At 36.3% G+C, this 15,357-nt stretch overlaps 1 protein-coding gene across 3 annotated transcripts in view; it reads right to left on the reverse strand.

Annotated features, from left to right (window-relative positions):
• Nucleotides 1-382: 382 nt before the first annotated feature.
• LOC114325987 (rho GTPase-activating protein 92B) overlaps nt 383-15,357 on the reverse strand; it is a 95,152-nt gene continuing 80,177 nt past the window's right edge. For 2 of the 3 annotated variants that reach the window (XM_028274146.2, XM_028274145.2), the window contains exons 7-10: nt 14,894-15,039; nt 13,550-13,868; nt 5,861-5,920; nt 383-2,723 (exon numbers count right to left, since the gene is read on the reverse strand). In XM_028274146.2, the coding sequence (XP_028129947.2) occupies nt 2,181-2,723; nt 5,861-5,920; nt 13,550-13,868; nt 14,894-15,039 (1,068 nt within the window). In that variant the 3' untranslated portion in view covers nt 383-2,180. The remainder of the gene's footprint in view (nt 2,724-5,860; nt 5,921-13,549; nt 13,869-14,893; nt 15,040-15,357) is intronic. The other variant, XM_028274147.2, reaches the window with a different exon arrangement.

The following is a 15,357-nucleotide window of genomic DNA, read 5'->3' on the forward strand; positions in this document are numbered from 1 at the left end:
CCTATACAGACCTACCTACTGAGAAATACGATTCTCGATATGATTACCGGTACTCAAATACAAAAGTAAGTAATCAAATGATTTTTATCCATTAAACAGATCGGTGCTACTGAGAAATTCGATTCTCGATATGGTTACCGGTACTCAAATACAAAAGTAACGATTTGTAACGAATACTCGACAGTAACTATAATCAACATCACTACCACGGACACCTCCTATGTGGTTGAATGTCTGACCTCTATCCACTCTCTTTCAACAGGGACCCATCACACTCCTCTTGCAGACACCGACAACAGAGTCTTTGAATCTGATCCTGACACTTTTTTCCGAGGTTCAATTAGCGCGGAAAAACTTAAGATAAAAAAGCAGCAGGCTATGATTTTATTTTCGCTGATGTCTTGCGGTAAGTGGAGTGAGAATATTACATTGATTGTGTAATATGTCATAAAAATGAAAAAGGTTCAATACTTCGGTCATGTAATGAGATGACCTAAATATCGCTTACTTCGGTTGATCATTCAGGGCAGAATCGAAGGAAATCGCTGGGTTGGAAGAAAACAACTGTCCTGACTGCGTAACATTAGACAATGGACAGGTCGAAAGGTCGAGAAATTGTTTCATATAGCTGCCGACCGAGAAACATTTCATCACCTTGTATACGATGATAGCCAACGGCACACAAAGAAGATGAAGATAACATTCGGTTTGAAAACTTGTCCTCCACAAGTCAAGGTATGCCATGAATCTATCAATTGCACTATTTTATTAAGGCATGTGACAGTGCCTCAAATTCGTACGAATAATTGCTTTAAATGTTATAGAAAATGCGCTTCAAATCTTAACGATAGCCTCTATTTACTTACCGTCCAATCTATCATCTAAAAATCCTCTCTGTGTCTTTGTTTATACACACACCGGCAAAATTAAAGGAATGACTTAAAAATGGGGCTTGTTTGATGTCTCGAATCTCCTAAACCACTTGTCCGATTTCAGTGTTTTTTTTAAATATATTGTAGCCTTATTAATTAAAGATATCGGTGTAATAATATTGTTGCTAGACAGGTTAATGTCATTTTGGATAATCAAAAAGTTAGGTACTTTAACAACTAACCATGTTCTTTATCAATATCTCAATAAGTGCGACAAACTCTATGGGGTAATTTTGCATGAAAAAATAATGATAGTTTATTTTATAAATATATGTCCGCAAATGCTTCGTTTCCGAGATACGGGATGTTGAATTTTTTCTTGCAAACTGACGATTTATTTATTGCTCTAAAACCGGTTGAGATATGCAAATGAATTTTGGTAAGTTTTAAGATGTAGTTATTGCGCATTTTTTGGCATACAATTAAGAATTTTATATTCGCCATTGGCGTGTATGTGGGTATAAATATTTTAGATATATTTTTTAGATATATATTTTGTATGTCAAAAAATGCGCAGTAACCACCTCTTAAAACCTACCAAATTTCATTTGTATATCTCAACCGGTTTTAGAGCAATAAATAAATCGTCAGTTTGCAAAAAAAATTCAACGTCCCGTATTTCGGAAACGAAGCATTTGCGGAAATATATTTATAAAATAAACTGTCATTATATTTTCATGCAAAATTACCCCTTAAAGTTTGTCGCACTTATTTAGAAACACCCGGTATTGATGAAGAACATGGCTAGTTGTTAAAGTACCTAACTTTTTTATTATCCATCATAAGCAAATGAATCAAAAAACAAAATGTTAATAAAGCTTAAGGCTAAAATAGAGTTTTAATTTCAATATTTTCTATAGGCTAGAATATTCCACAGGGTGTTCCGAACTTTAACGAAAAAACACAGTATTTTTGTTACACCCGGTATAAAATGATATTTACCTGCCTAGCAACAATATTATTAAACCGATATTCTAAAATAATCAGGCTACAACATACCAAAAAAATCACTCAAATCGGACAACTGGTTTAAGAAATTCGACACATCAAACATTCGCCATTTCTAAAGTGTTCCTTTAATTTTGCCGGTGTGTGTAGTTGCAAAAAGTAACTGAAAATGTTGAATACAATTGGTTGTCAAACTTAACATCCTAAAAAACAATTATTGCATCAGATGTCACTCGCTGATCGTGGAAGCATGAGAGTTATATCAAAAACTTAAAACTTTCTTCGCCTCTTACTGTTCCTCTACCCTATCAAATCGGGCGGAGGAGGTGGAGGTTGTGTCGGTTTGCTTAAATTCCTACCCTGTGCGCCTACTGCGATCCCCTTGTTCAAATCGATCATCCCTCCGTCTGACCTAGCTCTATGATGACTAGATTTCTGCACGTTTTGATTCGCGTTTTTCGTATCACAATTTTCACCTAAACTATCGACTGATTTCACCATTAAACTGCCCTGGCTCTCTAGGCTATTCCTAGAATTTTCCGAGATCGTTCTTTCGTTTTCACTGTTGTGGTTTGAGTCCCTGTTTTCAGGTTTGTGGCCCAAGAAGCGCTCCTTGTCGGCTATCTTGTTGTCGTGACCGGGTTGGTAGATTTCTGGTTTACCCTGTATATTGATGAAGGCTGGTTGTTGTTTGTTGGCGACGTTGTAGACCGAACATTGGGCTGACGTTCTCAGGGATGAAGGCCGAGCTGGGATTTCTGGTTTCACACTCAGGTCTTTTCGTCTAATTTGAACTTCTTCAATGTCATCTGGTTTATTATCGGGTATCACAGTTGGGTTCACCTAATACAAAAAAAAAAAGGATTATTAGTACTGAATGATAATTTAAGAAAATTGCGTGTGCACAACCAGCTCATTCAATAATAGTGTGGAATATAGAAGCAATGAAAACAATTTATAAAAAATGGGTATTGCACTGTCCTATAATGTAATTGTTTCGCGCGCTAAAACAGCTAATCCCTATATGTAATTATATTTTTGCTGGCTGAAACTGATTAAAAGATAAAGTGACGACGATTTTTATCAGCACACGTTTTCAGTTTGGAAGAAATTTACTTTTTGGAAGTTGGCACAGCTGACATGATTCATATTTGGAGGGCTTTGACTGATGAGCATGGAAGAAAGATTCTATGCGGGCATTTCAGCAATCAAAAAAAAGGTATTAAGATCGATGGAATGCAGCCGTGCACTGTCTACATTCCCCCCTCAACTTTTTCCAACTAGTTTTGAAGCTGTGACTGATGAGTACGAAAAAAGATTTCATCAGGGTATTTCTGTAGTCGAAAAAAGGTATCAAGTTCGTTGGAACGGAGCTACACTTGCAGGATAACTGCTGGTTTGTATGTAAATATACTTCGGAACTCATAAGAGACAAGCTAATAGACGGCAATTAAACGAAGTCAATACATGATTCGATTCTCTTTAATCCTAGTAACCTCTAAACCAGGTTTTCATTAATTTAGAATTCTTGGAACATTCTTCCTCTTCTTACAAGTGCCATCTTAGCGACGAAGGTCGGCAATCACCATAGCTATTCTGACTTTAGAGATGGCTGCTCTGAAAAGTTCGTTTGATTTACATCCGTACCAATCTCTGAGGTTGCCCAGCGATGGTATTCTACGTCTTCCTATGCTTCTCTTTCCCTGGATCTTTCCCTACATAATCAGTTCGAGCAAGTTGTATCTCTCTCTATGTGTAATATGTCCGAGATACTCTAATTTTCTTGTTTTAATTGTATTCAAGATTACCGATTACCCAACGGCGGATCCAGCAACCTTGCAAGGAGGGGGCAATGAAATTAAATAAAAATTGTCTCGTCACTCACGTACGCAGGATTCTTTTTCGGTATGAGCTGTTACTTTATTTTTCTTCATGTACCATGTCCTTTGAAAACTTTGGTTGCTATCATAGCTATCTTAATTTTATTCACTGCCACCCCACCTCAACCACGAAGTGCTTTTTCGTCCTGGACTTCATTTGCTTTCTATTTTCACTTGCATAATATTTTGTAGCAACCTATATTTGAAATTTCTCATTACATGTCCAAAATATTCCACTTTTCTCTTCGTGATGCCTTCTATAATCTCAGTAACCTTGCTGAGACGTTCTAGTATTGTGGAGTTTCGAATCTTCTTTACCCAAGATACTTTCAAAATTCTTCTATAGAACCAGATATCGAAAGCCTCAAGGCGATTTAGGTAAGTAGATCGATTTTATTCACAGTCCAAGACTCGACACCATACAGTAAGACCGAGAACACGTACTTTGGAGCAGGAATTCTGTTTTATGTTTCACCCCGTTATTCAGTTGTCAACAGGACACAAAACTCACTATTTATTTTCAATCGTAATTATCTCTTTCTTAAAAAAGGCGACACCAGGCGAAATCTCAAGGAGGGGGCCATTGACCCCCCCTTGGATCCGCGCCTGAGATTACCATTCCTTTATTCATCCTTTCAGAACCTCTTTGTTTGTAACGTATTCTGTCAACGATATTTTGAGAATTCTTCTATACACCCACAACTCGAATTATTCCAGTTTTTTCATTGACAGCGTATTCAAGGTCCACTCTTCCATTCCATGAAACAAAGTCGAGAAAACGTAGCACGTAGCCAACCTAACTCTTAGCTCAAACGATACATCTCTTACACACAGCACTTGTCTCATGCTTGTTGAAATTTGCTCTAGCCTTTTCTATTCTGATTTTGAATTCTGGAAGTAATTATTTGTGCAGTTAATCATTGTTCCAAGATATGTATATTTGTCCGCTCGTTGGACATTAGTTCCGTGTATTAGAAGGTTCTCGTTACTTCTTTTGAGTTTGCGATATTCTCATGAATTTTGTCTTCTTTACGTTCATTGTTAGACCATATTCTTGTCCACACTCCGCTATTCTGCTCACCATCAGTCTGAAGATCTTCAATATTTCGGCTAAGGTGACAGTGTCCTCTGCATATCTAATGTTGTTAATGGGAACTTGATTTACCTTTATTCCATTTAGATAGTAGTCATGTCAGATCCAGGGTTTTTCCCACTTTTCATTGTTTTTTAATGAGTGCAATATTTCTTCTTTTGTAATATCTGCACCTATTTCCTCAGAAGTAAGTTCTATGTAAGATTCCTAGTAGTTTAATATGATAGAAACTATAGCTAATGGAATTTTCTCAACCCAAAATTATCTGATAGCAAGTGAAGCGAAAAATTGTGGAGTAGTGTTATGTTTTGAAAAAAATCTTTTAAACCCCGAATATTACAAGATAGAATTTTTTTTTATCAATTTAAACAAAGGCCCCAAGAAATCCACAAAAATATCCCCAAATGATCTACCTAATGTACATTAAAATGATATTAGCTGGGAATTCGGCTAGTAGCTTGCTAGTCGCTTTTGAAATAGTTTGAGCATTCCATACATTTGCCCCACATTGTATTATAATAGTTCATAATTAAGTCCAAATTAATATTTGGGACTTTTTTGTACAATATTAATTCTCGATGTGTCTGGCGTAAAAGCTAAACTTAGCTTTAGTAAGTGTAGTCTTTTTAAATAAACCAATTAGGAAAAAGAAGTAATTTATTCTACAACCAAGAGACGGAGAAAACGGTTTGGGAATTAATACCAAAGCGATACTTCTTCATTTATATTTATATTATTTATTCATTTATACTTCAATATTTAAAGATTTGAAGTAAAATCCAATGTTGATTAACGTTAGCATAATGTAGAAAATTAGATCTATCCACACACAATTTACAGTGCTATGTCGTATTTCGGCTTTCACTAAAAAGGCGTGGACATGCCAGACAAAAATTTCAATACTATAAAATGTTAGTAAGCAGTTATTTCTATTCAAAATTTTAGTTTTAAGCAACACTTCGAAAACGATAAGAAATCCGATGACACTACTACGTTTATCTACTAACCTTATAGTAAATACTGGAAGTATAATTACCAACCACTTCTATTTTCTGCACCCTAACAGGCTATTTAACAATCAGAGTTAAAAAATAGTTTTAAAAAAATGTGAGATGAATTCATGAAACATTTAATGGACTGGTTTATGAAGATGAAGTGATAATTTAAAATGCATTGAGACGTAATAGCAAGCTAAGAATAAAAATAATAAAGAGCACTGCAAATAAAAATACACGGAATTAGTAAGACACATAAAATGTAGAGAATTTAGTAGTATAAGTATGTCTTATGGCTGTCGCCGCCTTCCTTCTTTCAGCCACTTCATCAATTCTCACCTGTCAGAAGACACCTATCAGTTTTGCCGTGGGATGCCCGATCAAAGGTTATCTCGAAGTCGAAAAAACACATATATACAGGTTGTTCTCTATCCCCACATAAACTGAATAATGCTTCTATAGTTTCAAGTTTGTTTCTGAAATCAAGCTGTGTTTCTCTTAGTTGTAGTGATCGCTACAAACATTGTTTAGCGTTTATTTTTCTCGGTATTATCACAAATGTTGACAGTAGCCACTCTGTTGAATGCCCTGTTTCGTATATTTAATTGAAGAGGTTTAGAAGAGAATATTTACCTTTATCGTCGAGTAGTTTGAGTCTATTATTAGTTTTATATTTTTTGTTTGTTTTTCATCATCATCACGTAGCGCTACAACCATGGCTGGGTCCTGACTGACTGTACAACTTTCTTCCAATTTGTTCGGTCTTCCATCAACCTAGGGTCAAATGGGATGTTCATTTTTCGGAGATCCGCTTGGACGTTATCTCTTCGTCCATTCTGGGACGTCCGAGTGGTCTTTTGCCTGTAGGAATCTCCTCCCATACCAGTCTTACAAGTCTCTCGTTATGAAGTCTGTGCACGTGGCCTACCCATCGGTGTCATTGTAGAGTTCTTTTAATTCGAAGTTGGTTCTGATCCTATATTGGTTTGTGTTAATGTCGTAGTGAGGTCCGAAAATTTTTCCAAGTATTTTTCGTTCAAAACGTCTGATCTTTTCTTCGTTTGATTTGGTCATGGTCCAAGTTTCGCAACCATATGTTAGTACAGGTCTGACGATGGATTTATAGATTTTGATCTTGGAACTTCTTGTAAGATTTTTTGATTTTATAAGCTTATCCAGTGCGAATAGACAGCGATTTGCTGATTGGATTCTTGGTCTTTTATTTCTTCAGTAACATCGTTGTCAGCTGTGATTACGGCCCCCAGATACTTAAAACGTTGTACTCTTTCGAAATTGAAGGTGTTGATCGTCACATTTTGTCCTATCCTGTCTCTTCGTGTCGTTCTATTTATACACATATATTTCGTCTTCTCTTCATTAATCCTCAGCCCTACTTCGCTTGTTGCTCCTTCCACCTTGTTGAAAATGGCTTTTGTGGATAGGATGGAGTCTCCAACGAGGTCAATGTCATCTGCGTATGCTAGTAATAGGTTTTGACCTTGAACCGATAGCACTTCTTTTTTTATTTCGGCCGACCTCATGGCTTTCTCTAATACAAGGTTAAAAAGTAGTGGAGATAACGCATCACCCTGTTTGAGTCCACTGTTGATTTCGAAGCTGCCAGACAGTATTATTTACACGTACTTTTGATATTCCACCCTCCATACAGACTTTAGTCATCCGAATGAGTTTCTTTGGTATTGAGAACTCCGCCATGGCATTCCATCCTTGGCTTCTTTCTACGCTGTCATATGCCTGTCGAAAGTCTATGAAGAGATTGTGTATGGGTCTGTTATACTCCCATCCCTTTTCTAGAAGCTGTCTCAGCGTGAATAGTTGATGGTTGTTTCTCGCATGATGGTTTTGATTTGATTCCAGTGGTCTTCGACGTTGTGTGTTTCTTCCGATTTTTCGAACTTCTTTTCCATCTCGTGTATGTTTTTTGGCTAGTATTTCGAATAAATTCAGTGTTTATTCGGTTAGTCGGTTACTGGCTTTTTACTTTTTTAAGTTTGAGTTTTATGTCACTGATCTGAGCTGACATATCCTAGGATCTGGTTCATTTCGTCACTTATATTAACTAACTTTCTGCACTAATGCAAAGTCTGTTTAAAAATCTAGAATTTGATCTGAAATATGTTTGGTTCCTTTTTATTTCAACACTCATATTTATTTCAAAACCTGCTTACCCAGTTAAGGCTTTCAATTTCTAATTTCGCGAGTGAATAGTTTGTTTCTCAACGCATATATCCGCCGTATATTGGACGATTACCAAACTAACGTTGCAAATATCAATAGGGAGTTATTCCGAAAAAGCTTGAGTTCTATTTTCGTAAAAAAGGCGGATCTTTACCAATTAGCCGGCGTTATCTAACTGCCCCACGAACTACCTGGGCCCATTAATCCCAAGTACCTGCTGCCCCATCACCGAGAAAGTTGGGGGTTAAGTCTTAATGACCGGAAATTCCAAATTTGATTATAGTTGAAAGTAAGAATATAAATATTTTCAGTTATTCACTTCAGTTGCAAGTATTACGGTATAGTGTCCGGTTTTGTCCGTTAGTGTTTAACTTTTAAATGGCGAATCCAACGACTATGTTTAGTCAAAGGGGAGAACTTTTATTAATACAGTCGAACCCGCTTATTAGAATCCCTGTTATAGGAATATCCCGGTTTATGGAATATAAATTCAAGTTCCCGAAACATTTCCATTTACTCCTTAATAAATTTATCTGTTTATTGGAATAGGATCCAACTAGATAATACCGCTTATTAGCATATTTTGCAGGTCAAAGAATATTTTTTTTTACAATTTACTAAAAATTTAAATTATGTTTGGTATTATGGTTTGTCGTCAACGGCCGGTAGTGCTGGATTAGATATTATTAGGGTAATAAATATTGATTACTTTGTTAGGAATACCAATTCGATCTTTAGCATAGCCGACAAATGCATGGGTCATAAAATAATTTTTATTTTTCTACACAAAGGCACTGTTGCCTGTTATAAAATTGTTAGAAGCAGTTTAGTTAGAATTCACTCAGAGAGTACCTACAATACTTGTTTGCAAGATGCAATTATGGCTTTGTTAAATTCGAAAAGAAGAGAAAAGAACAAGAATGTAACAATCCATTTCTTGACGCCAATAAAACTTCTATTCAACCAATGGATTAAGGATGACCACACGGATTAACAACGAAAAAGCTATAATTACCAATAATTTCTCAAGAAAAAAAAGTAATTTTGTTATATAGGTATGCATTTTAATAAGAAAATATTTACATATCTACATATTGCATACATTTCATATTAATTATATAATGTATTCATTCACATACATGTAATGTAATTTGGTATTTAACACATACATAGATAAGTACTAGTTATGTACACTACTGTATTATTGACGTAAAAAGACCTAAAACCATTTACATACACTGAATATGTAGGTACATATAATATGATATACATATTGGCATAGTATGTAATAAAACTACATATTGGCATAGTATGTAAAACTACACATTGGCATAGTATGTAAATAATATTATTACGTATATTCGGTAACACTTATTTCGACTAGCCACCAATGATCGGTTATTAGAATATCCCGGTTATAAGAATATTCTTGCCTTGCACAAAGGCTATTCCAATAAGCGGGTTCGACTGTAATTAATGAATATAAATATTCAAAGGCCCATGTCTCCAAAGATGGAAAAGTTAGATGGCGATGCATCAAAAAAGGGTGTCAACAAAAAGTGTACACACAGGAAGGTGATGAAAATTACGTTATTCTTGAAAAAGCATCGGTGGAGCATAATCATGCTCCAGATATCCACTTTAGTAATTCTACAAAGAGGAAAGCTGTAGAAGATCTATGTGAAAGACCTTTAAAGATTGTCCACAAGGAATTGAGGAAGGAAAATTTCAGCAATTTACCGCTGACGACGAAAGACATTTCTTGCGTTCGAAGAAATATCTATGCTGCAAGACGAAAATCCACACCATCATTACCCAAGTCACAGGAAGAAGTTCTACAAGTGTTAGTGAACTTAAATTTAAAAACAAATACAGGTGAAAACGTTTTATTATCTACGAAAAATAATTCCGCAATTTTTAGTTATTTCACAAATCTTTACTTTTTGTGTGATGCAGATTCTTTGTATGTAGATGGAACTTTTCAATACTGTTCTAAATATTTTTGTCAGATGTTTACTATACATGGCTACAAAGATGGTTTTTTGATGTTCCTCTAGTATTTTGCTTGTCACCAAATAAATCACAGCAATCGTACAAAAGTACTTTTGATATATTAATAACAATATGTACAGATTTGAATTTAAATTTCAAACCGAAGCGAATAATTTCTGATTTTGAAATAGCAATTCAAAATGCAGAGAAAGTTAATGTGGCCCGACATTATTTTTTGTTGCAAATTTCATTTAACACAAAATTGGTACCGAAAAATTAAAAATTTAGGTTTGTCCTCGGAATATAAAAATCAAACTGTTATTGGAAAATGTTTAAAATTGTTTTTCGGCATTCCTTATTTAGATCCAAATGATGGTGACTTTTTTTCGGATGAACTTTTTAATATTATGCCAGAAGATGACAGAGTTTTGCAATTTTGTGATTACCTAGTTGATAATTATTTAACGGAAGATTCAACATTTCCACCTTACATGTGGACTTCAAATTCATCATCTCTTATATTTACTACAAACGCATGTGAATGATTTCACTCGAAATTTAACGAATGTTTTTATACATCACATCCTGACATATTTAAATTTACTGGCATTTTGTTAAATTTTCAAGCAGAAGTATATGTGAAAATTAGAACTGCACATAGATTCGAAAAAAAACTTGATGAAACGGCAAAAAGAAAAGCTGATTTTATTGACAATAGGCTAAATGAGTATTACGTTAATCAAAACATTACTAAATTAGACTTCATTAAGTCAGTTTGCAATTATTACGCAGCCAACTTTTAAAATCTAAAATGTTCACTCTTACTTATTTTAATCACTAATCAGACATTAGAATTAAGCGTTGTTATTGTTTAACTTTAATTTTTGTTATTGTATATTATATAAGTTAATGTAGATTTATAAATAAACTTTATTCGATTATATTGTTATAGTTTCATTATTTAATCATTTAAAATTTTCGCTCATGCTTTGGGAATTGGGTTCCTTTTTGAATACAATAAAGTAAAATAAAAACTATTATATTATGTTCACAAAAATATTATCTAAGTACCTAGGTAGCGTGGGGCAGTTCGTAGTCACTTTTAATCCTACTATAAAACTGAACCCATTAAAATCTAGGTAGCGTGGGGAGTTCGTAGTCGCCCCAATTATCAAGCCTTAATTCTACTTTAACAATGAAAATTCTACACTTATTGGTAACCCATATAACAATAATATTTAAAGTTGCTTATTAAATTTAACTGTAAACGGATAAACGACAGAAATATACGCCAGTATATTGGGCGTCAACGTCCTTATGGTAGGGCTCTATGGAGCAGTATCACCGGGCCGCAAGTCCTTATCCCTTGCCCTGCTGCTCCCCCATACGCCGATCAGATACCAGCGTATTCCAGTCTAAGCTTCAAATCCATAATATAATTTTAAACTGCTGCGTTAGCCTTTTTGTTTTTCCGTTCACCTGGGCAGGGTTGTCCCACTTGGCTATCCGATCGACAGAAAACTAAACAAAATTTCGATGTGTTTACGTAAACTTGTTATTGTGGATCCCGTAGGGTAAGAACAGAACAAGTGGGTCGCGGTGGAGGTCGCGGTCGATGTCGATATCTATGTAAACCAAACACATTGTAGTGAATGGAAGAGAACAGAGCAGGTAAGTCGCGGTGGAGGTTTAGCGCGATGCCATCCAGGAGGTTTACATCGATGCTTTTGAAAATAAAATGAGTTTGTTTTACATACTTACTTTCCGTGTCCGGAACACCAACAACTTTAAATTCTGTATTTCCAATGGTTGGCCACATAGATGGCCCTGTCACTTGCTATAATTAAGTCTTGTTCTGTGCAGGTCTCTCTCATCTCTGTGCATGATAGTAGATGCCGGCTGGTCTGAACCGCGCCACAGTCGCAGGTATCGTCCTCCTGGTATCCCCATTTTTTCAGGTTACTGGCACAACGTGAAACGCCGGTTCTTAGTCTGTTTAGCGCTTTCCAAGTCGGATACGGTAAATTGTGTCCAACAGCCATTTCTTCCGAGGGAGGAAAATGTGTCGCGGTAGCTGACGCTTGCCATAGGTGTATTCGGCGCGTCTCTGGCGCTTCGGGGATGGGTCTTGATGTTTTCAGGAAGCTTTTCCGAGATCTTAGTCTGCTTGGCTGAGTTTGGTGGTCATATAAGGGGTGTCTTCGGTCCGTCTCCTGCTTTTCCGTTCTACCTCTGACGTGACCTTCCTCCTGATAGGTGGTGGAGCAATTCCAGCAATGGGGTATACCTCTTCGATAGGTGTCGGTTTCAGGCAACCCGATATTATACGGACCGTTTCATTTAGAGCCACGTCGACGTTCCTTGCGTGAGCAGAGTTTGTCCATACTGGTGCTCCAAACTCCGCGGCCGAAAAACATAATGCCAAGGCAGAAGTGCGCAGAGTGTGTGGTTGTGCTCCCCATTTTGTATTAGTTAGCTTGCGGATGATATTATTTCTGGCACTTACTTTCTTCTTGACATCTTGACAGTGGTATCGGTAAGACAGAGTTCTATCCAGACGGACGCCAAGGTATTTTGGCGTCTTGTTGTGTTCCAGCATCTGACCACGCCATTCCACCTCCAGCGACCTTCGGGCATGCTTGTTTCTCAGGTGGAAAGCACATACCTGGGTTTTTGTGGGATTGGGTTTCAGATGGTTTTTATCATAGTATAGAGCTAAGTCTCCCAGGGCATCTGTCAGTTTCACTTCGACTTCATTGAAGGTTCTTCCCTGAGCTGCCACCGCTGTATCATCAGCGTAAATAAATTGCCTTGCTTGTTGGTGTATGGGTTGGTCGTTGGTGTATATGTTGTATAGAATCGGCGCGAGGACACTTCCCTGTGGTAGCCCATTTTTTTGGTCCCTATACCGACTGTTCTAGGACTGGAGCGGTACGTAGAAGCGTCTATTCTGGAGGAGACATTTCACTAACCTTGTTAGTCGGAAATCTATGAAAAATGAATGTCTACTACGCGGCCTACAAGGATGCTTCCCTGTGATTGGTCCGTTCGAAGCCAAGTTGTCATTACCTGCGCTATCTGAGTTGATACTTTTTATATAATCCCTTTTTTGTATTCAGTTTATTATTTCATCACTTGACTGACACAACATCGCAAAAGCACAGTCTTTTTGTCATTCAAATTTCATTAAACTACATCACTTGATAGTGGTTCTAGCTGGACTGACAGCGCAGGTGACCTCCTTGCTATGTGCTGTTGACATCGACCGCGACTTAACTAGTAGCATCTACCGCGACCTACACCTCCACCCACTTGTTCTGTTCTTACCCTTACTTCTTTACCACATATTGTATTGCTGTCGAATCACAAAAACGATTAAAAATCCACCAAAACGTGAACGAAACGCTGGTAGTTTAGAATCCATTGTCGAATGCAAACCAAAATATCGAAAAAAGTCAGCAATGGCGCAAATTATATTAAAAAATATGGAAATATAAAATTTTAACTCACCTTATGATAGATGCTAGAAGTAAACTTCGGATCAACAACATTAGCTTGTTTATTGTTCACCACGCCTTCAGTCATCGTACCCCTATCCGATTTCTGTATCGTCTGACTTACCCCGTCTCTCGTACTGGCCAGTTTCTTATGTGAGTCGCTCGGCCTGGGCAAGGTACTGGGGTGTATTATTATTTTGGTTGGTGGCACTTCCTTGGTTTGTACTGACGGCCGATGAGGAATTTCTTCCGATTTTGGTTTGGGACTTTGAATCGGAGGAGAAGCATTCGTTTGGGGCTGGGAAATGTGCACTGCCTGATTTTCTTCGGTTCTGCAGCGAAAATATCGATTATTCACTATTTTTTATAAGTGTGCGTTTTGTACGGTAAACATTGTGGAAAAATAGAATAAAAAGCATCAAATTGATGATTCACTCCTTTGGCTCAGCGGTAACAGAGCCTACCTTTGGATTCAGGGGTCGCGAGTTCGAATCTCACCTGGATAGGAAATTTATTAATTATTAAAAATTAATGAATGAAAATAGTTTCTATCTTTGTGATATCGGTACTCACCGGAGGGACCGGATACGTTCGGATACAATTAGCGTCTCTTTGTAAAGACAATTAAGTCGACTTTTCAAAGTAACAATACATTTACTCAACAAACACTGGGAATCTGATGGCAAAATGAAGTGTACCATGTCAATAACCATTAGTTGTCGAGGCATTAAGGTAAATAAATAAAAAAGTGATGATTCTTACATACGGAGCGATAAGAAAGAAAAAATATGAGACATAAATAGAAAAGGAAAAAATGACATCTGACAGTTTATAATTGACATATATCGCCGCCATTTTGCGTGATATACAGATCATCAAAAGATGAAGCATTAGAATAAGAATTCTAGTAAAACCATGGCACATATAAAAGAAAAGCGAACTATACTAAATTTAAATTCAAGATGCAGTAGAAATAAACAAACCAAGACACGTTAAATGCTACTAAGAGCACTCCCGAATCACAATTTACAATGTATAAACTTTGGAAATCATGATTTGGGATTTACAATGTATAAACTTTGGAAATCATGATTTGGGATTTACAATGTATATATATATATATACAATGTACATTGTAAATTATGATTCGGGAGTGCTCCTAGTAGCATTTAACGTGTCTTGGTTTGTTTATTTCTATTGCATCTTGATTGTAAATTTAATATAGCATAAAAATAATGCATTAAAAACTAACTGTCAAAAGTTCTTCCGAAAGATGGACAAAGAGATACAGAACAAAGATTTGAAAAAAGATAACTCAAATAAATCAGACACCCCAAAACATTTCGGATTTACTTACTTTACTAAATTCTTTGGCGATGAAGGCACCAATTTGGGCGTGCTGTCCACCTTGGCGTTGTTGATTGGAGGTACAGGTGCAGATTTCTTCTTTCTTTGATTCGGCCTTGGACTATCCATATAAAAATCCAAATTTGAATTGCTAGCCTGAAATAAATAACGCATAAAAATATATTGTTGAAAATAGAAAAGGAGTAGTGCAGTCAAAACGGCAACAGATACAACAAAACTGATGAAGGATTCGTATTCACCATTATAGTAGTAAAACTTTTTCTTAAAGGGTTACATAGGTCTTGCGGGTAAAAAAAGTGACTTAAAAAAAATATATCTCGAAAACTAAAAATTATTTTTATTTATAATTGGAACATGTAAAAGTATAGTACTTAAGGTACTCTCAAAAAAATTTTCAGCCAAAAATATTCATTTTTGTAGAGTTGACTATTTTTCGACAACAGCCCTTTTTTT

This window comes from Diabrotica virgifera, chromosome 7, assembly GCF_917563875.1.
Source record: "Diabrotica virgifera virgifera chromosome 7, PGI_DIABVI_V3a".
Classification (NCBI taxonomy): Eukaryota; Metazoa; Arthropoda; class Insecta; order Coleoptera; family Chrysomelidae; genus Diabrotica; species Diabrotica virgifera.